The 26,204-nt window shown below is 38.8% G+C and overlaps 1 protein-coding gene across 2 annotated transcripts in view; it reads left to right on the top strand.

The window, feature by feature from the left end:
• The window catches only part of OSTF1 (osteoclast stimulating factor 1), a 56,841-nt gene extending 30,954 nt beyond the window's left edge, over positions 1–25,887 (top strand). Inside the window, exons 3-11 of one of the 2 annotated variants that reach the window (XM_043486428.1) lie at positions 4,147–4,197; positions 7,456–7,519; positions 9,304–9,357; positions 10,833–10,940; positions 11,843–11,892; positions 14,163–14,241; positions 17,422–17,520; positions 24,966–24,996; positions 25,380–25,887. In XM_043486428.1, the coding sequence (XP_043342363.1) occupies positions 4,147–4,197; positions 7,456–7,519; positions 9,304–9,357; positions 10,833–10,940; positions 11,843–11,892; positions 14,163–14,241; positions 17,422–17,520; positions 24,966–24,996; positions 25,380–25,419 (576 nt within the window). In that variant the 3' untranslated portion in view covers positions 25,420–25,887. The remainder of the gene's footprint in view (positions 1–4,146; positions 4,198–7,455; positions 7,520–9,303; positions 9,358–10,832; positions 10,941–11,842; positions 11,893–14,162; positions 14,242–17,421; positions 17,521–24,965; positions 24,997–25,379) is intronic. The other variant, XM_043486430.1, reaches the window with a different exon arrangement.
• Positions 25,888–26,204: the final 317 nt, after the last annotated feature.

Raw genomic sequence — 26,204 nt, 5'->3', positions numbered from 1 at the left:
TTGTTGTAAGGATCAGATGAGATTAAGTATGCTTTGCAAGTATATGGTACTGCTGTTGGCTTTGCTGGTAGGGTAGGGAGAAACAAGAGAAAATTTCCACAGCCATTGCCTTTTATCCTGGTCATGACACCATGGCAACCAGTAATGGCTATGCAAGACGCTCCGGTATGACGGAAAGCAGAGGGACTCCAGGATCTGCCTGTCATGGTTCAAGTTCAGTGTCTGCTATGTGTCTGCTGTATGGTCTTGGACAAGCTTCTCAGTTCTGATGTGATGATAAGAATAGCACCCACTTCACAGTGTTACTGGTGAGATTATAAGTGTCCAGATCCGTGCCTGGCACATGGTAGTACTATTAAAGTGCTAAAGAAAGCATCTGTAGTGAATTTGATTTTTTTTTCTTTTATTAATTCCCTTGGCTCCAGATGAGAAAAGTGAAAAATTTCAAAAGGATGTCACAGTCTTTCCAAAAATTTTCATAAAATATATATTTGCATAAACCAAGAAAATTAATGCCTTGAGAATTATATGTTACCAAGAATATATGGAACAGGAACAAGGATATACATTACCAAGTTTGTACTCATCCCCATAACATCCCGGTGGCCAACGAGTAACTTGTTCTAATACCTTGTGGTTTTTCAAGGAGAGAGGAAAAAAAGAATATGGTTAAAAAGCAAAGAACAAACTAGAAATAGAGAAGTGCCTACTTGATTGTGTCACTCTTTTCCCATCATGTTCCGTGAATATGATGCCAGGAATTTAAAAGTAGATCCTCATTGAACAGTTTACATTAAGTGTCCCACAAGTGGTTTCTTAATGGAAAATATGAATATTGGAGATAAAAATCTAACTTTTAAAACCATGAAATTGCCTTGTTGTCTATACTGCCAGCAGTCTGAAGAATTTGATGGAACACCTCCTCAGCTCAGTTAGGAAAAACCGCTCCTAGTTTCTATGCAAGAAGATATTTTACTCTTACTAAAGAGTAGCATTTGTGTGTCTGGGAGCTATTGATTAAAAAGAAAATAAACCATCCATTCTCTTTTATCTGGATGAAAAATAGCAAGACTTTTTTTACCTGACTGAAATCGACTGCCTGTTGTTGCTGCCTTGGTTGGAAAACAAGTCTGATCTAATACATGGCTGAGGCAGACACCGCTACTGAACGGCATTCACTAATTTACAATCTGAAATGGCGCTGAGAAGTTTTGAAATGACTGTACTTGGTGACATTTTTCAAATCATGCATTTTACCAAACCATGAATGACAATAACTATTTGAGACCATACAATTTAAAATATTGAGGTAAAATTCACATACAATTAACCACTTTAAAATAAACAATTCAGTGACATATAGGCATAATGTTGGGGAGCTGTCACCTCTTGTCTAGTTCCAAAATATTTTTGTTACCCCCAAGGAAAACCCTGTACCCATTAAATGGTTACCTCCCACTCTTCCAGGCTTTATTCCTTTTTATGATGAAGACTAATTACAGGGACGTGTGTGTGTGTGTGTGTGTGTGTGTGTCTTTGTGACTGTGTGTTTTTTGTTTCTTTTTAAGTCATTTGGTTCTTTCTTAAAACGTGTCTTTTGTTTCAAGGGTGAATGATCTTATTAAGTTTGGAAATTTAGGCATACTTGACCTTTGTGATTTTAGAAGGTCAGTACTGTTGGTAGAGATGACTCTGTCATTTAAACATAAGCACTGATTGAGGATTCATTATTAGGCATAAGTGGGCAAGGTTAACTTCTATTCAAGACATTGAAGTCTTTCAAAACTCTTAGAAACTCAGAGTTACTCCAAAAAAAAGTGAAGTTTTCACATATACCCTGTTTTCTTTACTTCCTTACATTCTGCTTTTTTCTCTCCTCCCATTCTTTACTGTCATCCAAAGGAGAGAGAGTCTATTCAGATTGCTAGCGAAAGCCAACCTTATTGTCGTAGGGGTGGCCACTATGTCCTGCATGGGATGCTGTGGTGGAAAGTAAGTTCCCTTTCTGGCCTCTTGACAAGTAAGCCAGTTTGCAGCAGGGAACTCCTAAAGTAAATAGTTTGTTTGTCTAATTACTTATTATTTCCATCCCACATTGGTTGTAATACTGATCATAGATCATCAGAGCATTTTAGAGAAAGATTAGAGAAAGTCTTAGAAGGCTTTACTCTTTTTCTTCTAAATGCCTATTTGCAGTAATTTTAAAATGTATGTCATTGATCTACACAGATTCAACTGATGTTGCATAGATATACTGTGTGTAAGTCTAGTCTCTGCAGATCGAAGTGTAAATTCAACAAATGTTTCAGGAAGTGCTTTCTAGAGGAATTCAGACATTTTTTGGTTACCTTAATTGTTTGCTATGTTTTATATATGAATGCATATTGCATCTAAATATTTATGAATTGTGGTTGCTTAAAGCATGGTATACTATTCATTTATATTCAGGGAAAATAAAATAATAATAGAGATTATCTCTGAAACTAAATAAACTACTGGTGCAGAGTCACATTAACTGCCCAGGTCTGCAGCTAAGAAAGGAGATAAACAAAAGGAAAATGAAAGAGTGAAATAAAATTTGTTTCACTAGCATAATTTTTATTTGTGTGGAATAGTAACCACAATCAGAAATATCAAAGCCTTTTAAAAATATTTTTCACACCAAAATTATGAAAGTAGTGCATGCTCATGATAGAATTTTATGCATAATTTTGATCTTATCCTGTGTGAAATTTTGTGCCCTACATTTTTCACTCAATATGGTAATGTAAACATTTCTCAATATATGAAACTTGTTCTCAAAAGGTATTATATTGTGTGTGTGTATAATTTTTTTTGGGGGGGGGTTGTGTGGCTTGCAGGATCTTAGTTCCCTGACCAGGGATTGAACCTGGGCCATGGCAATGAAAGCTCTTGAGTCCTAACCACTGGATGACCAGGGAGCTCCCTCAGTTCAGTTCAGTTCAGTCACTCAGTCGTGTCCAACTCTTTGCGACCACATGAATCGCAGCACACCAGGCCTCCCCATCCATCACCAACTCCCAGAGTCCACCCAAACCCATGCCCATCGAGTCGGTGATGCCATCCAGCCATCTCATCCTCTGTCGTCCCCTTCTCCTCCTGCCCCTAGTCCCTCCCAGCATTAGGGTCTTTTCCAATGAGTCAACTCTTCGCATGAGTTGGCCAAAGTATTGGAGTTGCAGCTTCAGCATCAGTCCTTCCAATGAACACCCAGGACTGATCTCCTTTAGGATGGACTGGTTGGATCTCCTTGCAGTCCAAGGGACTCTCAAGAGTCTTCTCCAACACCATAGTTCAAAAGCATCAATTTTTTGGAGCTCAGCTTTCTTCACAGTCCAACTCTCCCTAGGCATCATTTAATTTAATTAAAGTTATGCTGATAAATGGTATCTTCTATGGGAAAAACAAGATGTTTAATCAAAGTGCCTGGCTTCATTCAAAGAGTTTGGTTGGTCCAAAAGCACATTTTGTCCATGTAATCAATTAACCCCTTAGAACTGCTTATGGTTCAGACTGAGTTACTGCTTCATATCTTTCAGCTCTTTAGCCTTATTAATGGTTGAATTATGTATTAATTGTTCTCATATATGAGATGTTCATTCTCTCTGAGCATGAAGAGATAAGGTAATGGTTTTCTCAAAATAAGTAGATAGTGATATTGATATGAAAATGTTTAGATTTGAAGCCTAATCATTTAGGAGAGAGCCAAACTTCTAGCTGATTTTCTTGGTTTTGAATCTAGACATTGATCCTTTTATAAAAACATATATATCACCTTTTGAAATTTTTACAATGAGGAACTTTTATTAATAATCCTGTTTTGGCATAAAAACACCTCTCTTTTATTGTGGAGGAAAATAAGGTGTGTATGTGTGTATGTGGAGCTGGGAATTCTTGTTATATTAATTCTTTGAAGCTTCTCATGGGAAGATTCACCTTCTTAGACCTATGTTAGTTTGTCAATAATGTTTTGTTATATGGTTTATGTGCAGATTTAAGTATGTAAAATCTATGCTGTCTATAAGGATATTTTAGGATTTGGAATTTGTGTAATTGTTTTCATGATTGTGTTCTAATTCATGAAAAAAATCGCATGGAGTAAAACTTAAAATTTTTTTTCTTTAGCCAGATGAATTGTATTTTGAAGAAGGTGATATTATCTACATTACTGACATGGTAAGCCCAGTTAATATTTTTTCATACTATGCATGAACTAAAGATATATGACTATTTTTCAGTACTTTATTTACATGTATAGCTATATAGAAATACATACACCCAAGTCAATTCACTTAACACAATTTGTAATAGCATAAGATTACCTTATGTCCATCAGTAGGAAAATAGTTGAATGAACTTTGCTGTATATACAAAGAAAGTATTATTCAGCTATAAAAAGGAGTGAGGAATATCTCTATATAATATTATGGGGTAATTTAAGTGAAAAACAGCAAGGTGAAAAAATTGTGGATAGTGTGCCTTTTCTTATCTAAGAAAGGATGAGAGGATATACGTATACTTATTTTCCTCAATTTAAAATAAAAAGTCAAAGGAAGAGTTATACATTTTTAAAAAGTAGTTTCCTCTCTGAAAGGAAAGGGAAATAGAATAGAGGAAATATATAGACGGAACAGAGACTTTTTAAAAAATTATACCTTGTTTTGGAGAGCACACTTTGGAATCATGTAAAACTTTTGTGTAGTTATAAAATTAAATGATAAAAAGCAGTACCTGGAAATGAAAAGCAGAATGAATCAAATGAACTTAGTTGTATCCCAGAGAGGTACAACACACGGAAAGGAGCTATTCCAAGTGACTTTAAAACTCGGCATTTTGACTGAATATCTCTAGTCAAATAATATAAGGAACAGAAAGAACTGCCACCTCCACATTATAAGCTGTTTTTAATCATGATGTTGTTGGAGAAGGGTCGGTATTGTTATTCTGAGATTGCTGCATGCGTGTTGCAGTTTAGAGCAAATGAGTCAGTAGGTCAATGATGTAGAAAACTGGGAATTTCAGCCTGCAAGAAAGAGTAAACAGATAGATACAAGATCAATGAAGTTAAGTAGCTCTACATTTGAATTGAAAGTGTGTTGTTTTTTACCTAAAATAAACAAAAATATTTCTTAATCTGTCCTTTGAATAGGCCAAAAAAAAAAAAAAAGACCATCCCGATAATAATATATTTCCCATTAAAAGGAAAAAAGTTCTTTTGAAAAATGTCTGGTACTAGGTTGAGAGCAGCAGAGGTACAAGATAAGCCCAGGACATCTTCCTATTAGAAAGCAAGGAAGCCACCAAAGACTATGAGGGTCACACTGCAAAAACACTGGAGCTAAATAGAAGAGGCTGCCACTAGTCAAAGATAGGACAATTTGAGCAATCAATTAGTGCAACAATCCCAAGGATTGAAATACATCTACTCTGTATAAATTCATGAGCTCCTAATGGTACTTAAAAACAAAACTAAACATCTTTGGTCAACCTGAGAGAATGCTAGGGAACCAACTTTTTATTCTGGCAACTGTTAAGGAAAAGAATCAGTATTTCTTCTGCCTTTTCTTTATGAACTCTATCTCTGGGTCACGTGAGAGTTGATGAGGAAAAGTTTGTCTTTAAAGTAATATTCTAGTTATTTAAGGGCTTCCCTGGTGGCCCAGCAGTTAAGAATCCACCTGCAAGGCAGGAAACACGGGTTCAATCCCTGGGTCGGGAAGATCCCCTGGAGGAGGAAATAGCAACCCACTCCAGTGTTCATGCCTGGAGAATCTCATGAACAGGAGAGCCTGCCGGGTTATAGTCCACGGGTTTGTGAAAAGTCAGACATTAACTTAGCCACTGAGCATGCAAGCGCATACTAGTTATTTAAATGAAGAAGGAATGATAGAATTAGAATGTCACCATTTGCAACCCTTATGAAATAATGGATCCAGATGCTCATCAGTGGTTACTAATACTATAGATAGAGAGACCACCAGACATTGTCTCCTGATGGAAGAATCAGTGCTATAGATGAAATAACCTTGCTGAAGTTGCTGCTGCTAAGTTGCTTCAGTCGTGTCCGACTCTGTGCGAACCCCATAGACGGCAGCCCACCAGGCTCCCCGTCCCTGGGATTCTCCAGGCAAGAACACTGGAAGTGGGTTGCCATTGCCTTCTCCAGTGCATGAAAGTGAAAAGTGAAAGTGAAGTCGCTCAGTCGTGTCCGACTCTTTGCGGGCCCCATAGACGGCAGCCTACCAGGCTCCTCCACCCATGGGATTTTCCAGGCAAGAGTACTGGAGTGGGGTGCCATTACCTTCTCGGTGCTGAAGTTGAATCTGACTCTAATTAAGCCTTTAGAACTAATGAACAATTTATAAACAATACATGGAACAAAGGAACACATTTTTTTTTATAACAAGGGACACAACATGTAAAATCCAGACTATTTGAAACTCTTTAGAACAATTTCCTTCAACAAGTCTATTATGAAGGTGTGAAAAAAATAAAAATAAGTGAAGGGGGAAAATATAGACTAAAAGAGACTTAAGAGGCAAATCATCCAGTCATATTGTGTGGCCTTTATTATGAGACATATCAGAAATTTTGAATATTGTACATATATGATGATATTAAGGAATTGTTGAAAAAAACTCTAAGCTGTGATAATGGTATTATCATTATGTCTTCAAGAAAGTCCTTATCTTTCAGAGATTCATATTGAAATATTTACAGATAAAGAATATGATGTCTAGAATTTATTTCAGAATAATCTGAAGGGGAGGGAAGTTGTAAGTGAGGTAATACATGAAACAGTATTGGCTATGAGTAGGTAATTCATGCAGTTAAGAAATGGGTATGTGTAGGTTCCTTATATGATTCCTTCTACTTTGGTACAGATTTGTGTTTTTTTTTTTTTAATGATTAAAAAGTCACCAAAAAAAAAAAAAAAAGTGAAATAAAGAGATTTTTAGAAAGTCAAATATATGTATATCTTGAGACTAAGAAATTAGACTTTGGAAAAAAAAAAAAAAGAAATTAGACTTTGGGCAAAAAAAAATCCTATAGCTAGTCTAAACTAAACATAATTGTTTCACTTCTCTTTCATGTTATCTCTGTGTGATTTGTTGGAACATTGGAACTCTTTGATGAAGTGTATTTGATTTGTTGCAGGCAGATGTATGTATATTAGTAATTTAATGATAAGGGGAATGGATAACCATAAGTAGGGAAACAGGAAGCTTGATCAATGTGACCAGGGCTGATGGACATTTGGTAAAGCAATAACTCCACATTTGAATTGGAAGCATGCATTTTATCTAAAATAAGGCAAAAATATCTCTTGCTCTAGCCTTTGAAAAGGTTAAAATGACGCCAGCACAAACCGCATGGTTTTAATTGAATGTGAACTGGATTTGGTGCCACTTAATTTAACTCTTCTTTCACCAGAGTGACAGCAATTGGTGGAAGGGTACCTGCAAAGGCAGGACTGGACTGATCCCAAGCAACTATGGTAAGACGGCTGCAGTGGCCTTACTTGGGCTGTATTTTGTGCATTCTCAATTATCTGTTTCCTGAGGCCTTTCTTCTTTCTCCTGTGGCTGAGAAATTGATGGAGTCGTTCCTAGTCTGGGACATTTTCTACTCTGAGCCTTCCCTTAATAGAGTGATCATGGACCCTGGAGGTACTTGAACTTGACTCTGGCTTAAGAAAATACCCATTGTAACATTCTTGAAAGAACTTAAGGTTTCCAGGGAAATGCTTTTGGCTTTACTTTATTCAAGATTAGAACATTTTTCTTTTTCTTTGCTTTCTCTTTTGTTTTTTAGACTAGCCCTTTCTTTAGTAAGTAACCTTGCCTTGTTATGTTAATTAATGTCTGGGGCAGTGATGTTCATTAAATGAATAATAGAGCAGTGAAACGTGGGTCCTGCTATGAAGCCACTTCAGTTGCAAGGGGGACAAAGCAGACTTCCATAGAAATCTGCCAAGTAGCAAGTGCACACAAATTGATAAACCAAGGGTCCCGGTTTTTAATTCTTCTTCTTCTAACAATGAGGGACCTTACTTAAGGGACTTAACTGGTGCCCCTGGGACCATTTCTCCATCTGTATCATGAGAAGTCTGATTCAAATCACTTCTAAGGTTCCTTTGGACATTGTAATTAGATACATCCTCAGACCAATAGTGCTTGCATCAGGCACTAGTTCCAAACACTGTAAGGTGACTTACAAAATTTCTAGGAAGCACTTCACAGTTCCTAGGGGAGGGGAGGGGAGGGGAGAGGAGGAGAGGGGAAGGTTGCAAAGGAGAGGAGGGGAGGGGAGGAGGTGGAAGGGGGAAGGGAAATGAGTGAGGCTAAGGCCGTTCACACAGGGGCCTCACTTACCTGGTCTAAGGGCCATACCATTCTGGATTTTAAAAGGCTTTAAACATTTCTACACTCCTCTTTGAAATCCCAAATAAACAACTTCTGTGCACTCCCTTCCCAGCTGCTCAGAGACACCGAGGGTGCAATATGTTCCTCAGTTGCTAGATCCCTGGTAGCCAAGGGAGTGTCCAGTTGCAGCCCTCGGTGGTGGGAGGGGTGCGTCTGAAGTCTCCTTTGAGCAGCAGTCTTCGTGTGGTCACTCCTGCTGATTCTGGGACAGCGGTGAACACACCTTTCTTAGAGGCCGGTAGGCGTGCTGATTGCCCTTTATGAATACAGAAAGCAAAATATTTCTCCTTTACCCCAGCCCTCTTATGCATGCATACAAGGGAAACAATTATTTTTAGCCATCTTCAAAGCAAGGTGTTTTTAAAGACTGTAAAAATGAACCTTGAATGCTTCCTTTTGCAGTTTCCTGACTGAATTTCTTGTTGAAATATTTGAGCAAGCTAGTATGCAGGCCTCGGATCTGTGTGTTGTTATTTATTGTTGTTGTTCAGTTGTCCAGTGGTGTCCAACTCTGCGACCCCATGGACTGCAGCCCACCAGGCCTGCCTGTCCCTCACCATCTCCTGGAGTTTGCCCAAGTTCATGTCCGTTGTTTTTATCTATACTTCCAATTAATTGCTGCACTTATTTCTGTTTATACTCCCAGTTGATTGTTGTGTTATTGTCTTAACTTGGTTTCTTTTGAAAACAGAAAACATCACTTTGATTTTCTGCCATTTTTAAAATCCACAGTAAGTCAGGGTTGCTGTATGGTGGAAGGTCCTGGCATTTCTGAAGCTTGGGTACTAAGCTGGTTTCATGGAATCCTTTGGGTGGCCTTCTCAGCATCAATTTGCACTTTTTCTTTTCAATCTAGTGGCCGAGCAGGCAGAATCCATTGACAACCCATTGCATGAAGCTGCAAAAAGAGGTAGGTATGATTCTTTTCGATTGAGATAAACAGTACAGTAAAACACAGATAATAATTATATAGTTTGATGACTTTTGGACAAATGTATACACCCGTGTAACCAACACCCAGGTCAAGATCCGGAACATTTGCATTATCCCAGAAAGTTTCTTTCCCAGTTAAATTCTTGCCTCCCACAAAGGCAGGCTCCATTCTGCCTTCTTTCACCTCTACAGAAATGGGTTTTAATTTTTAACATGTCAACAAATACTTTGGAGCCCCTTACCTGCTCTGTGCTTAGTGGCAAGTGAAAGGCATGGTCTGTGACTTTCAGAGCTTCAAATCTGGTGGGGAGAGGTGTGTGTAGCTCATCTTTACAAGACATTGTGATAAGGACACTGGTTGAAGTGTGGGTCAGTTAAACAGGCTATAGAGGCCAGAGTGAGTAACTGGCCTCACTCTGGGCAGAGGGTTGGGACTTCTCAGGGGTCCAGGCTCTGGGAGAGTGTTGGAGTAGGGCTGGTACGTATGGGAGGATGGACTTGGGGAGGAAGGGAGCACCAGAGATGGGATTTGTATTGGGCTGGCCAAAAAGTGTTTGGATTTTTTTCTGTAAGATGTTTTAGAGTACATGGGACTTGATCCTGTTGATCAGCGGTTCTCCACTAAAGAGTCATTCCTCTCTCCAGACTTTGGGACATTTGGCAATATCTGGAGGGATGCTGGCACCTTTTGGGTACAGTCTGGGGGTGTCACTCAGCACCCTGCAATGCTCAGTACTGTTCCCATAACAGAGGATCCTCCAGTGCCAGATGTCAGTTGGGCCACTGTTGAGAACCCTGCCCTAGATAATGGGGAGTTTTTGTCAGGCTACCGTAAGCTCCCATTTAATTTAGGTTTTCTTGAAATCTGAATATATAAATGGAAATTATTGGTTTAGGATTATGCATAAATAGAACCACTAAATTGACATTTAAAATTTTCTAGATATTTAAAAAAAAATTTTTTTTAAAGTAGATATTTAGGGCATTTAGCCAGAGGATTTTAAATTAATAGCTATACTTTAGCATAAAGAACAGCACTTTGAGTAGTTGTTTAGTTTTTATGTCCTTGTAGGAACTGAAAGTGTGTTTTAAATATGAATATGAGTAGCGTCTGCTTGTTCTTAGGTTTGATTGTTTTTTTTTTCCCCTCAAAGTTTTAGGATTTCACAAAGGAAAAACAGTTTTTTCCACAGTGTAAAAATACCTTAGGTAGACCCATTTTAGCAACTGTTCCCATTAACCTACCATTAAAAATTGATGTTAATGCTTTCCATTAATAAACTGGAAATCAAGATGTACCATAGAGAATGCATTTCAAGGGCAGGTTTTAATTTCAGACTTGCTGACTAATCCTTTGCAAATACAAATTTATGCAGGATGAAATTGATTTAAAAACAAAACAAAAAATGAAAATATTTTTCATGTGTTTTTCTAATTATAAAACATTTTCAGGCAACTTGAGCTGGTTGAGAGAGTGTTTGGACAACCGAGTGGGTGTTAACGGTTTGGACAAAGCTGGAAGCACTGCCCTCTACTGGGCTTGTCACGGGGGTCACAAAGGTATTGTTACATTTTGTTTGTTACTGTAAATGTCTTTGCCACTCAAAATGTGCTTCATCTAGGGGAGCCAGAGTTACAGAAATGAAAGAGAAAAATTGGCTATTCTTTTTAAATTCTTCAGAACACCAGCCTTTTAAAAGCCCAGTTCCTGAAATTTCTGTAAAACTGTAGCTGGAATGTGACTGGTCAGCCTCACTGTGGGCACCTTTTCACTTAAAAGAGTAGAAGCTTCTTTTCCTCTCTCAGGCTTGGAAGAGCAACAGGAAAACAACAGTAATATAAAAACAAAACCTACTGTCTAACCTCACAGAAGCAAGGGCCACAATTGACTCCTCTAGCTTAGTTTATCCCCCACAGCTTTTATGATTTACATTCTAAGTTTAAGATTTAAGAGAAAGACAGCATTTGCTTGAGTTGGTGATTCAGTTGATAACTTTCTCTCTTATAATCAGTAATAATGACAGATGGAATTTCTAGATGTATCTCAGCCTGGCCGAGAATCTACCACAACCCACTCTCTTGCTCCCTCTCTCTACAACACACAGAAAATAATCCCAGTAGTAACGGGAAACAAAGAATCCGAAAAGTTAAATAGCACGGCCAAAGGAAAATATAAGCACAAATTAGTGATGTGAGTGTTAAGTACCCCAGCAAATGTAAAAATATTCCTATCATAGATATCATGTGAAAATGCAAAAGCCAAAATATTTGAAAAAAAATTTCCCTAAATAATTCTATTTTTTAGAGTCTTAAGTCTTCTATTTACATAAATGTTGAAAAATTTGTTATAAGGAGTTTTTTGAAGATTCTTCTAAAAAGAATGCTTTTAAAATTATTGTGCAGAGTCTTATCAGGCTTTTATTCCCATTCTTTAAAAAAGATTATTTCTATTTGAATTTCAGATATAGTGGAAATGCTGTTTACTCAACCAAACATTGAACTGAACCAACAGGTGAGTTTGCTTACGCAGAAATCATTTAACCTGCCTGCCTTGCTCTCAAAGTACAACTTATCGGTGTGTAAAATCCTGTCTTGAGGTCTTGGAACTCAACTTTTCCCATTTCTTATCCTCCATAAAACTTTTAATCTAAATACTTCAAGCACATAGTTAAAAATTATTTTTGCATTGAAGTGCAAACTGTATAAAGCTCAAAATGCCTGCCACGTTCCTCCTCGTATATCACTTTAAGCTTTTAGTGCTTTCCTGTTATCTTCACATTACTGAGAAATATGTTTGTGGAGCTGTCTCATAATTCACCATCTTCATAAGTGTTTTGGCATCCTATCTGGTAGGTAGCGATTCATGCTTGTCAACAGCCTGTCATCTTCCACCACCCAACTTCCAATCTTTCTTCCTTTGGTTCTCCTAATATATCATAATTTTTGGTTATATTGCTATATAATGTTCATGGTATTATGGCTGTTTCAATACTGTTGCTGTTTATATAATTTTTTTTGTTTCGGTATTTATAGCCTTTTATTTAGGACTTTATTTTTTGTATCTGACAAAGACCTCTACACTGTTTTATACTCTCTTGATAAACTTTTCTAAAATGTATTTGATAGTTGCTTTCTTGTTTTTCTTCCTGGAATCATACTGAAGGCTTCCATCTTCATTCTCTGGTTGGAGCAGCTTGATCTCTACTGCTCTTTGATGTCTTCCTGGGAAACCCTTCACCGCCCTCCTGTGTTGTGTCCTCACTTTTCTGAATCCTGGGTCTTCCATTAGTTGTAGAACACGTTCAATAGATTCCTGAGAAAGGGGAGCTTGGGCTTGATTATTTGGCTGATAGAATCTGGGTTGAATTGCTCTGTATTTTTGAGCATGTACAGTAATAAGTCAGCAGTCTTTTTCTTTTTTTTGAAGTCAGCAGTCTTTTTCAGCCACCGACTGCCCCACTGTTTGGCCTGAGCACACCTGCCAACTCCACCGTGGTGACGACAGAGTGGCCCAGGTTGCTTCTGTAAAGCAACATTCTTCCCCTGCTTGGTGGCTTTTTGGATATGCATGCCCTTCGTGGCCTGGGCAGTTTCACGAGTGTTCTGAAAGTGAACATGAAGATCGGAACCTCTTGATTTGCATGATTTCTGGGTTTTCCTGGTTTTTCCAGCTCAGGTGAATAGCGAACCATTTTTAGAGGTCACTGCAGGCCGCTTACCAGTAAAGCAATTTTATACATATTTTAAAACATTTCCTGCTATTCACTACACTGTATCTTTTCCCTCTGAGATCTGTTAGTTTTGTTTTGATCTTTCTTCAAATACAGGACACAAATACATAGTGCCTCAGATACACAGGGCCTTTGTCCATTCATGTCTGGGTGTGACTAGAAGCTCTGTGTGCTTGCAGGGCTTACTGACCGGTGGGTTTCTCTGTAGGGTGAAGTGGTGAGGTCCTCATTGTTTTTCTGGCTTATGCCCAGATGCCAGCTAAAACAGTCACTTCCTCTTCTCTGTCGGGGATGTTCAGCTCTATCAGAGCAGCATTCTCCAGCCTCCCTCCTGGGGGTAGATGCTAGACTGTACACACTGGGGCTGTGTGTGTGTGTGTGTGTGTGTGTGTGTGTGTGTGTGTGTATGTACGAACTGGGGCAGTGGGGTGAGGGTCTGTGGGGTAGGCAAAGGCAGCTGGGAGTGGGGTCTTACTGCACAGTGTGTCGGTTCTTCAGCTAGCCCCCTGCTTTTAATTCCTGGCCTCATTATCACCTTCTCTTATGCCTCCAAGTTCCATAAGCTTGGAAACTGTCTGGTTAATTTCAAAATATGGTAATTCTACCGTCTGTGCTGGGTCATCTGTCAGCAAGGAGAGAGAAAGGTGATCTGGGGCTTGGGGGTTCTAATTACTCCATAGAAACACTTTCACCCAGTACTCTTGGTTTCACTCCCATGCCTCCTTCCTGCTCCCGAGTCTCCAATTTCTCATTCATGCTGGTTTCTACGGGGACAGATCTGCTTGCTTCCTCCTGGTATCTCCCTCTGTGAGCATCTGCATTTCCACATGTGCTCTGCCAAGTCAGTTGCTCCTCCGCCATCACATTCCCTCTCCCCATATGACTCATGGCTCATCTCTTAAGTCTCTTTTCCCTCTTTGGAATTTTATATGGTTTTGTCACTTTGTTCTCATTTTAGATTTACTTAGGCTAGAGTAAACCTCAATTTGTGTATATTTGCAACCCTCACTCTCTTTTTTAAAAATGCTGCTCTCTCTTGTTGTCACCATAGAACAAGCTGGGAGACACAGCTTTGCATGCCGCTGCCTGGAAGGGTTATGCAGATATTGTCCAGTTGCTTCTGGCAAAAGGTAAAGTGCTTAGTTTATCTGATCTTGGATCACTCTGAAAATCAAGCTCCATTGAACTACACCATTTAAAAATAGTGGGGAAAATAATGGGCTTCTTATTTTACAACTGGGATTTTGATCTCTGTCTGCATCATGGAGTTTTTCTGATAAGATAAAATTATTGAGGTGGTTTCTGTTTTTCATTTTAAAGTTTGGTAAGCTTTAACATTATATATGTTACTTTTAGTAAGAATTTATTTTTCTGCAGGATTTAATCCTACATTTCTGCAGGATTAAAGGGACCTAGAAGGAAGGGTGTGTGTGTGTGTGTTTGCATACATGTGTGTGCACACATACAGAGGAGATCTCTTGAGAAAGCTGTGTGGGTAAAGTTGCTGAGGCCCCAGGTTCTCACAGGCAGTCTTGATTAGATAAGAAAGGATGCTGTGGCATAGTGTCCTACTTTGAGCTGAGCAGGTGCTCAATGTACAGCAAATGAGAAGATGCCTTGATTCCATGTTTTAACACAAGTCAGAAGGAACAGTGAAATAATGGACTCAACCATCTATTCATCTGTTTGTCCCACAAGCTTTAGTTAACCCTTATAAGGGGCCAGGAATATCACCACACACTGCACCCTGGTCTAGAAGGCTATAATACAGCATACTTGAGTTCCCAGCCTGCATGTCATGTGGATGTATTATCATTAGGGATCCTCGGAGCAATGTTGTGAGTTTTTGATTTGAAGTTTGTTGATGATGTAAACTCTAGGAATAAGAGATCAGACACCTTGATGACCTCTGTAGTACCCCTCAAGAGTATGCCAAGAGATGTGTTGTCTGCTATGGCAGTCACTAACCACACAGGCCACTGAGCTCTTGAGATGAGGCTAGTCTGAATTGAGATGTGCTAGAAGTGGAAAATGAACATCAGGTTTTGAAAACCTAGTGGGGGAAAAAAAGTGATGTATCAATAATTTTTATATTGGTTACATGATGAAGTGATAACATTTTGGATATACTGGGTTAAGTACAATATGTTATTTAAATGAGTTTTATGTGTTGAGAATGCTGCCACTAGAAAAATTTAAATTACATTTGTGGCTCACATAATTTTCTGTTGGGCAGCACTGGTTGAAATGGTTTTCTTCTCTGGCATCCTGTCTCTGAACATTTCCCATCCTGACAGAAATCACGTATGTGAGTTCTCAAGTGTAAAGTAAGATAGGATTAATCACAGAACTGTGAACCTGCAGGGTGTTTGACCTGTGGCACAGCGAGAGAATGAGGTTTTCCATATAACCCCAGCTGTGGATAGATCTCAGGCTCTTCACGAGAGATTTTTCACACATAATCACCATATTCCTAATTAAATGTACTTTCTCTCTCTTTTTCTTTTGTCTTTTTTTCCTGTTTTTTTTTTTTTTTTTTCTTTTCTTGGCGATATTTTTGTGCATGTGAGTTTTAGGATATTTATTTTTTGTTTACCAAAGAGGATGTGGTTGTAGAGAAAATGGCGCTCTCAAATGCTGTGGCAGAAAGTGTGAATTGGTAAGCCTTCTTGGAAGGCAATCTGACAATAGCTAACAGAATGAAAACATACATATCCTTATATTTCAACACTACTTCTAGAAAAACATCCTTCAGAAATACATAAAAGATGTGTTTCAAGGACGTTCATGGCACTATTGTTGTGATAATGAATATTAGGCTCTAAGTGCCCCTCAGAGAGGTGTGGTTAAATAAATGTTGGAACATCCACAAAATGGATTAATTATCAGTGTTTAAATAGATTGAGTTATAAGTATGTGTACTACTAAGGAACAAATAGCATGATATATTGTTAGGTTAAAAAAACTAAAACTAGTATGGCAGAGGCCAACACAATATTGTGAAGCAATATTCTCAAATAAAAAAAACATCAAAGATATTGGTTATGAGTGAGGAGAGGGAAAGGGGAAGGATAAAATAGAGCTAGGGGATTAAAAGGCACAAAGTACTGTGTATAATAATAACTATAAATGGAATATAACCTTTAACATTTGTGAATCACTGTTGTACGACTGAAGCATATAGTATTATACATCAACCATACATCAGTTTTTTAAAATGGAAAATACCACTGGCAAAAAAAACACACATCAAATTACAGACCAATACCTGTAGTATGATTTTGTGTATGTGTCTAGAAGTGTCTGTGAATGCATTCTTGCATGTAAGGGAGATGGGAACTGATGTCCACTTGTTGGGAATGGTCACCTGTGTGGAAGGTAGAAGATGGGGAAGGAAGGGGTTAGTTGAGAGCTGAAATGAGACATAAGCTTTTGTTTAGCATATGTCTGTATTTCCAAATCTTTGACAATGAGAATATATTTATGAATTCTGATGTAATTTATAATAAAGATGGGGAAAAAGTGAGTGGAAGATGGGCTATGCAAACAATGGATTGCCTCCAGATTTCAAGGTTTACTAATTCTGCTAATAATGTTTGAAAGTATACTTAAGATAAATATTAATCTCCTCAAGCTCAATTCACGTTATCTTTTCTAAAGACCTTCTTGAACAAAAGAGGCAAAGGGTGTATTGCAAGGCACGTTGAGTCTAACTGATCTAGTGGTGTACATGGAGACTGTAAACTTCTCAGGGAAAATTTCATGTGCAGTTCTACAGGGACTTGAAAGGAAAGGCTGTATTTCAATTGTATATAATTATTACAGGTGCAGCAGTAAGCTCCCTGATTAAAGATGCCAAATATGCTATTACTGTTTCGTGAAAGTTTTACTGAAAGAGCTTACTTCAGGGCCAGATGATTCTGTTGTTAGTTTTGCCAAAAGCGATGTTTTGATGGAAAGAGGATTGGCTGCTCTATAACTAACATCATTACTGTTTGTTATATAAGAAAGTCAAGAGAGTAAATGCTAAGAGTTCTCATCACAAGGAAGACATTTGAAAATATTTTTTAAATTTTGTATCTCTATGGGATGACGGGTGTCCACCCAACTTGTGGTAATCGTTTCATGACGTTTGAAAGTCAAATCATTATGCTGGGTGCCATAGGCTTATAGTGTTTTGTGTCGATTATATCTCAGTATACCTGGAAGAAAAGAAAAAGGGGAAAAAGAAACTTAAAAAAGAATAAAAATGATTGGCTGCTACTATAGAGTCTTCGAAACACCTAATTTCCTTTCTTGTGTTGGGGAAGGTGCTAGGACAGACTTAAGAAACAACGAGAAGAAGCTGGCCCTGGACATGGCTACTAACGCTGCCTGTGCGTCTCTCCTGAAAAAGAAACAGGGAACAGGTACTCGGTTTTAATCCTTTGTCCTCATGATGCCGTCACGACTTAAGATTGTATCGATTCAATACTGGGGAAAGTTTTTTCTTGCCGAATTCTACAGGTGATCCTAGAGTTAGACTTTATATCTTTGATCTGAATCAGAACCTCCAACATGGACAAATATATCTGCACAGACAAATTTGTAGAGACATTGATCTTTTGCTGTGATCAGTATGTTTCTTTTATTCCTTGCAATCAAGTTCTAATTACCTTGCTTTCTATTATATATATTATTATTATAAAGAAACATTTCTATTTCTTTTTATCAAGGAACCATTGTTTCCATACTCTTGTTTTAGATTATGTATTTTTTTTTAGATTATTTTTAGATTTAGATTTTAGATTTTTTAATTGAAGGATAATTGCTTTACAGAATTTGTGGTTTTCTGTCATACATCAACAAGAATCAGCCATAGGTATACCCATGTCCCCCCCCTCCCAGACCTCCCTCCCATCTGTCTCCCACCCCACCCTTCAGCCTATCGCAGAGCACAGCTCCCCTTCTCCCTCCTCACCTCCCACCTTGTCCATAGGGCTCTTCTCTAAGTCTGTTTCTCCGTTGCTGCCCTGAAACTAAATCCATCAGTGCCATCTCTTCAGATTCCATGTGTATGTGTCAGTATATGATATTTATATTTCTCTTTCTGACTTATTTCACTCTGTATAATGGGCTCTAGTTTTGTCCACCTCATTAGAACAGATTCAAATGCATTCCTTCTTTACGGCTGAGTAGTACTCCATTGTATATATGTACCACACCTTCTTTATCCATTCATCTGGTCCATGTTCTAGCTATTGTAAATAGTGCTGCAGTGAACACTGGGGTACTTGTGTCTTTTTCAGTTTTGATTTCCTCAGGGTGTATGTCTAGGAGTGGGATTGCTGGGTCATATGGTGGTTTTATTCCTAGTTTTTTAAGGAGTCTCCATACCGTCTTCCATAGTGGCTGTATCAGTTTACATTCTCACTGGAAATGCAAGAGTGTTCCCTTTTCTCCACACCCTCTCCAGCGTTTATTGTTTGTAGACTTTTTGATGATGGCCATTCTGACTGGTGTGAGGTGGTATCTCATTGTGGTTTTGATTTGCATTTCTCTAATAATGAGTGATGCTGAGCATCTTTTCATGTGCATAGCCACCTGTACGTCTTCTTTGGAGAAATGTCTCTTCATGTCCCTTTCCCTCTTTTTGATTGGGTTGTTTGCTTTTTTGGTATTGAGTTGTATAAGCTGCTTATATATTTTGGAAATTAATTCTTTATCACTTGTTTCCCTTGCTATTATTTTCTCCCATTCTGAGGGTTGTCTTTTTACCTTGTTTGTAGTTTCCTTTGCTGTGCAAAAGCATTTAAGCTTAATTAGATCCCACTTGTTTATTTTTGTTTTTAATTTCCATTACTCTAGGAGTTGGGTCATAGAAGATGTTGCTTTGAATTATGTCACTGAGTGTTCTGCCTATGTTCTCCTCTAAGAGTTTAATAGTTTCTGGTCTTACATTTAGGTCTTTAATCCATTTGGAGTTTATGTTTGTGTATAACATTAGGTAGTGATCTAATTTCACTCTTTTGCACGTAGCTGTCCAGTTTTCCCAGCACCACTTATTGAAGAGGCTGTCTTTGCCCCATTGTATATTCTTGCCTCTTTTGTCAAAAATAAGGTACCCATAGGTGCATGGGTTAATCTCTGGGTTCTCTATCTTGTTCCATTGGTGGCCAGAGTTTTGGAGTTTCAGCTTCAGCATCAGTCCTTCCAATGAACACCCAGGACTGATCTTCTTTAGGATGGACTGGTTGGATCTCCTTGCAGTCCAAGGGACTCTCAAGAGTCTTCTCCAACACCACATTTCAAAAGCATTAATTCTTCTGCACTCAGCTTTCTATAAAGTCCAACTCTCACATCCGTACATGACTACTGGAAAAACCTTGACTAGACGGACCTTTGTTGACAAAGTAATGTCTCTCCTTTTTAATATGCTAGGTTGGTCTAGGTTGATCTTAACTTTCCTTTCAAGGAGTAAGGTTTTATGAGTGGTTATTGCTGAATATTTTTTATTTATGTATTCAAGAGTTTTATGATTATAATTTGTTTCTGTTGTAAATGATGGTATCAATAGGCTGTGATCAAAATTATTCTAGACTTTGGAAACTTATCTGTTCACAGTTCTGTGGTGGTTTTTAAAGATAGAGTGTATGATCTCAAAGATAATATCTATTGATGTGGGAGAAGAGGTTTGAGAAGTTTACATGCACTTCTATAAAAGTGAACGGTTTGGTGGTTTTGAAAAGGTGTTAAAAGAAAGAAAAGGTGTTAAACACATTTGTGCTATTCATGATACTAATCAGAAACTGGCTGTTTATTTGACTTCTCAGTATGTAGCCTATTGAATGTGCTCTTCCAGATTCATTCTGATATGGTGATTTTCCGAAAAGGAGTGCTGGAAGGAGTAGAAGGATGTGCCTTGAGCCCGTCTTTCCATCCATCTCTCCTTTGTCCCTCTTTCATTCTTCATTAGTCTCCTGGCCCATGAGAAACCCAGAGGGGTATAAAAAAAGATGCTTGGTTGGAGAGAACATTTGAACTCAGTCCCCCTGCATTGGGAACATTGAGTCTTAGCCACTGGACTGCCAGGGGAGTCCCATGGATACAGTTTTACTGCTGTTTTCTAGAAAGGAACTGTGCTTAGTCGCTCCATTGTGTCTGATTCTTTGTGACCCCATGGACTGCAGCCCACCAGGCTCCTTTGTCCATGGGGATTCTCCAGGCAAGAATGCTAGAGTGGGTTGCCATGCCCTTCTCCAGGGAATCTTCCCAACCCGGAAATCAAACTGGGGTCTCTTGTACTGCAGGCAGTTTCTTTACCAGCTGAGCTTTTGGGGGGTGGGGGAGGTGGGCGGTGGTGGGCAAAAATGGAAGACTTACCTTTTGCATGTGTTCATGTTGCTACTCATCATTCTGGACTTTTTTTAGTATTGCTTTAGAGTCCAAAGTTTAGTCTGATCCATGTTGGTGGAGAATCACCAAAACAACTTTTTAAGAAATTTCCATTATAGAGGGCAAGTGCATGTGTTTTCATTTTATCTGCAGGGTATTATCATTTTCAGAGTTCTCAAACTTGGGTCAATGAGATATTCATTTCTGTTTTAATCATTTGAATCAAATTCCCATTCATGTTTGAATTCTTGGGAAACTTATTTTCTCCCTCAGGTATCCCTTGATATATGAGAAGAGTCAATATTATGCTGTCCCATAGTCCATTTCTAGCAGAAGCAACAAAGTACAGTCAGTTGCCTGGTCTCCTGGCTTCATCAGTCAAAAAAAGCAAACAGCCTGCCTCTCTTCTTGGCTTACCAAGGGTGCTTCCCAGAATCATCCTTCTTGCGTACATGTGTGCTAAGTTGCGTTAGTCATGTCTGAGTCTGTGTAGCCCTTTGGACTATAGCCTGCCAGGCTCCTCTGTCCTTGGAATTCTCCAGGCAAGAATGCTGGAGTGGGTTGCATGTCCTCCTCCGGGGATCTTCCCGACCCAAGGATTGAACCCATATCTCCAGTGTCTCCTGCTTTGGCAGGCAGTTCTTGACCACTAGAGCCACCTGGGAAGCCCCATCATCTTCCTTACCTATCATCAAATTCTCATCATCGTTCTCCTCACAAAGCCATTGCTATTTCAGATAAGTGTTTGTTCCAGATTTTTATTTAACCTCAGTTCAGGTATAGTGTAAACTATTAAGCAGTTAGGGATTTCTTAATTATTTAAGCCATGAATGTTCACTGGCAGAGCAAGTCATTCTTTAAAGAAATTACTCCTGCATAGATACATACAGGTTCTACTAACCAAGTAAGCAAGTTTTTACCAGCTGAGTGGTGCTCCCCAGCAATGTTTTGACCAAGAAGCCATATTTGAAGCCATGTGGGAGAGACCCTTTTATTTGAGGTAGACCTCCCACTCCCTGCTGCCTTGGTTGAGTCAGGAAGAAAGACTGTGACCTAATTTCCTTTCTCTGCCACTGACTTCCTATTGCTATATTCGTACCTCCAAAGCATCCTGACTGAGGAGTACCAATTTCTTATGAGTTAAAGGTTATCAGTCTCATGCACACTGTGTGTGATTGTGATAGACAAGGAGAATATCACACATGCTCAGACCCCAGAGAGCTACACCTAGAAGGCTCCACATGAGCAGCTGGAGCAGGAAGGAGCAGGTGACAAAACTTTTCTCTTTTTTCCCTTCGGTTTTTTTGTAGCCTTTGTAGAAGAGGGCCTGGAGGTGGATGCCCTTTTTCTCTGTCTACTCCGAGTATCTTCAGTCTACCTCCCCAAATCTGTGCAGTACTGAATTCAGTATTGAGGTGTAATCTTGGGACCTGGCACACAGAACCAAGAAATGAATTTTCATATTTCAGTTTTCATATTACCTTTTTCTCTGCTTTTTTTTTCTTGCTTCATTCCCCTAGTCATCCAGTTAAACTTTTTTTAATTTGTATTTTGATCCTAGTTGGAATAAGAGCTTGAAATCTGGGTCATACAGGTAATTGCCAATATGAACTCTAAACTAGAAAAGGTATATTTTCATATTGTTGGCCACTTTTGAAAGTACCTCTGAATTTCTTAAAGGGACAAGATAATTTACATGTTCCACTAACATGAAGAGTAACTTTAGGATATAGGGGTAGGGTCAGGCCATGATTGTGGACTGAACTTTGAACCTTTAAGTTGTTCTTCCAGTTTTTAAAAGCTGGGGTATAATTTACACTAACTGAAATACATAAATCCTAACTGAACATCTTGATGTTTTTTTTTTTTTACTGTGCTTTGCTTTTTTTTAAATTCATTAACCTGGTTTAATTCACACTGAAATTTTGTTGTTGTTGTTGTTTTTGGCTGCATCATAAGGCTTGTGGGGATCTTAGTTCCCCCATCAGGAATTGAACCTGGGCCCCAGAAGTCAAAGTGCAGAGTCCTAACCACTGGATGGTCAGGGAATTCCCACTGTGCTTACACTTACTAACCACAACCCCGATCAAGACGGAGGACACTTCCCACATCCGAGAAGCCTCCCTCAGCATCCCCTGCTTCTCTCACCATAGATCAGTTTTGCCTGTTTTCGGACTTGATATAAATGGAATCAAACAGTGTGTGCTTTTTGGTGTCTAACTTCTTTCATGTAACACGTCTATGAGATTTATCCACGTTGCGTTTTTCCCTCCATCATGTATTTATTCATTTGTATGTCTGTCTGAAGTTCTGGTGCTTGACTTGGAACGTGTAATCCAGGGCAGTGAGATTGAGGAAAAAATGGAAGTGAGGTAGGGGAGGCCGAGAAACACTGTTGGGAGGTACATTACCATGATGGTGACGCCCCAGGATGGGCTGTGCAGATACGGCTCATCATCAGCCCTTGGCCGTGTTGGAAGCTTCCAGAGAAACTGTGTCTCAGAGAGTCTGTAGAAGTAAGGAAGGAAGGAGTTTATTAGCCTGCCTGTCTCACTTTCTGTTCGATCAGCATTTGTACCATGGCAAGTTATCTTTCTCTTGCTTAAAGCAGAGTGCCAAAGTAACGATTGAAGGATGGAGAATATTTCCAATATAGCAAAACACAGGACTGTAGTAGCAAAGTACAAAAGAAAGGGGAAGAGCTTTGCTATATTTGTCTTTTTGTATTTAACTTAAAAAGCTACCAGTTCACAGCCAGTCGTGAAGTTCATGGGTGTGTGGGGGACAGAAGAAGATACCTTCCTCCCAGGTCTCCAGAACTCCTCTGAAGGAGAATGGAGACAAATACAATCAACCTGGAGGCTTCTAGTAGTTTGGAAGCTGGTGTGAAATCACTGAAGCACACTTCTGTTCTGCTTCTACCCACTTGTTCTTTTCCCTTTCTTTTTGTTCCTTGTATAAGATATAAGTTGGTTTCTATAACCTCATACTGACTCTCCTCTGCCCCTCCATTTTTTTAAATAATTATTTTCCTAAACATATTCTTTAAAAAACTACAGTATCATCAAATATCTTGTTATAGTCTAGATTTACCATTTTCTTTTATATATTTGTTTATTCTTTGCTTACTTATCTATTTATTTACAGTTTAAGTAGGGTCCAAATTGATAGCTATGTCTCTTATTTCTCTGCTTTTGTTTTTCAATTAATGTTTCCTTCCCCTCTCACTTTCCTTGTTGTTTGGCCTTGCTTTTTATTTGTTAAAGAAATTGGAACAATTTCCCTGAATTTCCCAGTCTAGACATGGCAAGCATGCATTTCCATGGTGTCGTTTGTCATGCTCCTCTGTCCTCATCTTTTTGTCAGTTGCTGTTATGTCCAGAAGCTTGGTTAGACTTAGATTTTATCTGTCTTAGGGGCAGAGGGTAGAATACTTAATAAAGAAAATTGTGTTCTTCTATCAGAGGCACATAATGTTAATATCTGTTTGTCACTTGTCCTGTGATGTTGGCATCTGTGGATGATTATTGTCTAGATCCATTGTTTCACTGATGGTTACAAAATGGTGATATTTTAATTTCATTCTCTTCTCGGTTATTAGTTAGAACATCCTATAAAGAAAAATTTCCCCTTATCAACTGTTCACTAACTTAGAGTAATAGTTTGTATAGCAGGGGTAGAATAAGAGTTCTGCCCCTGAAAGCACTTTAAGAGTTTTCAAAGTAACCTGCTGGTTCTCTTATTATTTTTTGAAGGGAACCAATGAATTCTCTTTGGTGTGTGGGTAAATATTTGCTCTGTTTTGATCCAGTATTGTTAATTACTGGTAGCCTACCTTTGGCTAGAGGAGACCCCTTCTGGTTGGATCCTGAGCCCTTTTAAAATGATGCTGCGTTTGCTAGGATCCTTGTTTTATAGCTTAAGAAGGGGTTTCAGGTCCATCTTTTATAGTTTCTGTCCCAGACTTGGAATCAGTCATATCTCCAATGAGCAGAGGCTTATAGTATTCAGAGACAAATGTTCTGGGTGCTATAATACACACTTATTGAGCTCTAACAATGTGTCTGAGTAGACTCCGGGAGTTGGTGATGGACAGGGAGGCCTGGCGTGCTGCGATTCATGGGGTCGCAAAGAGTTGGACACGACTGAGCGACTGAACTGAACTGAACAATGTGTTTATACTTGCATTTCAGTTTTTCCCCTTAAAACTATACCTTGTGTAACCTGTTGCTGTAGAAATTTGACTAGATTATTTGAATTTGAATGGACAGGTGAACAGGTAAAGATCAGATACCTTCCTTTTGAACTCTGTTTAGGGTTGACAACATTTGATGGGGTTCAGCTCTTTCTGTTTTAAAACATTATTTATTTCTCATTTCCGTTTCCTTTGCTTCTGCATATTCTTTATCAATGTTTGCTAAAATGAAACTGAAGCTTCTGTGTTTTCATTCTCTTTCTTTTCCTTTCCCCCCCTCATTAGTTATCTTTCTCCCCCGTGACCTTGCCTTCAGGTAAGGCTGCAGGTTGTGGACTGGCTGAAGCCACCTGTGCTCTTGGCGTTGGGAGAGGAGGTTTGGAAGCACAGTCGTCAGGGTGGACGGGTTTCTGGTGTGTCCCACGCTGGTCATGGTGCATGTGGCTGCTTGTGTTCTGTGGTGGGAGACAGACTAACGCACCTCAGCACCACGTCGGTTGCTTTTCTGCGTGTCTGGGTAACATGCAGACAAATGTAGCTGTCAGCCTCTGCGGCAGCAGAAGCTGGTCAATTAGACCGGCAAGCAAAAGTAGAGAAAGATCCTTGGGGGACGTACAACCCCTGGGAGCTTTGAAAGTGAAAACAAAATCCAAGCCATTTCTAATTTTTCTGTTTTGCTTTCCCGCCTATTCCTTTTAGATGCAGTCCGATCATTAAGCAATGCCGAGGACTATCTTGATGATGAAGACTCAGATTAATTTCCTTCCGGAGCTTTGAGATCTGAAACTTCTGTTGCTTTTGCCATTTCAAAACCTTGTCTTTGTCAGAAGAGTGTTGGTAACTGTAAAAAAAAAAAAAGTCTATATGAATGTGGCAGTCTTGCACTGTGTTTGAGTAAAACTTGTAAGTGACTAGTTCTCACCTTCAGTTTGCCAATAAGTGACTGGATATTTTGCTGTATAAAGTACATGTTTGCTCACCAGAGTAGAACAAGAAGAGGTTATTTCTATTTATCAAGCTTAAAGGAATTTTAAGAATTTTTTTCTTTAAAAAAGTCAGGTTTTTTTTTTTTAAAGTTCTTTACCTCAAGGATCTAGATATTTTGAATGGATTTTTCAAGGGAGGAATGCTTATTATAATAATAAACCAAAAGATTTAACAAAATTGTCAGCTATTCTGACAAAAATAAACATTTGAAGAGACTTTATTTCTTTTGTCTGTTTTATGGTATTACTCTTTGCTGATAAATAAATAAAGCTTTTTATATTTAGGTGAAGCCTGACTTGATTTTTCAAAATACATTTTGTATTATTAGCATAGAAGAATCATAGCAGCCAAATTTCTTTCTTTTTTCTGGGTACAGTGTACTTTATTGTTGGTACAAGACGAGGTGGGGCTCCCTAAGCCCCTCCCGTTCTTCAGGGGCTGTGGGATGGAAACTGTGTGGACGTGGGAGATTCTCAATGTGTTAGGGGATCAAGTTGGCATAGTAGTGGAATTTCTGTTCAGCCTTCTCTTGATATA

The sequence above is a fragment of the Cervus canadensis genome, chromosome 14 (genome assembly GCF_019320065.1).
Source record: "Cervus canadensis isolate Bull #8, Minnesota chromosome 14, ASM1932006v1, whole genome shotgun sequence".
Lineage (NCBI taxonomy): Eukaryota > Metazoa > Chordata > Mammalia > Artiodactyla > Cervidae > Cervus > Cervus canadensis.
Note: the sequence above shows the minus strand (reverse complement) of the source record. Positions and strands in the feature narration are given on the sequence as shown.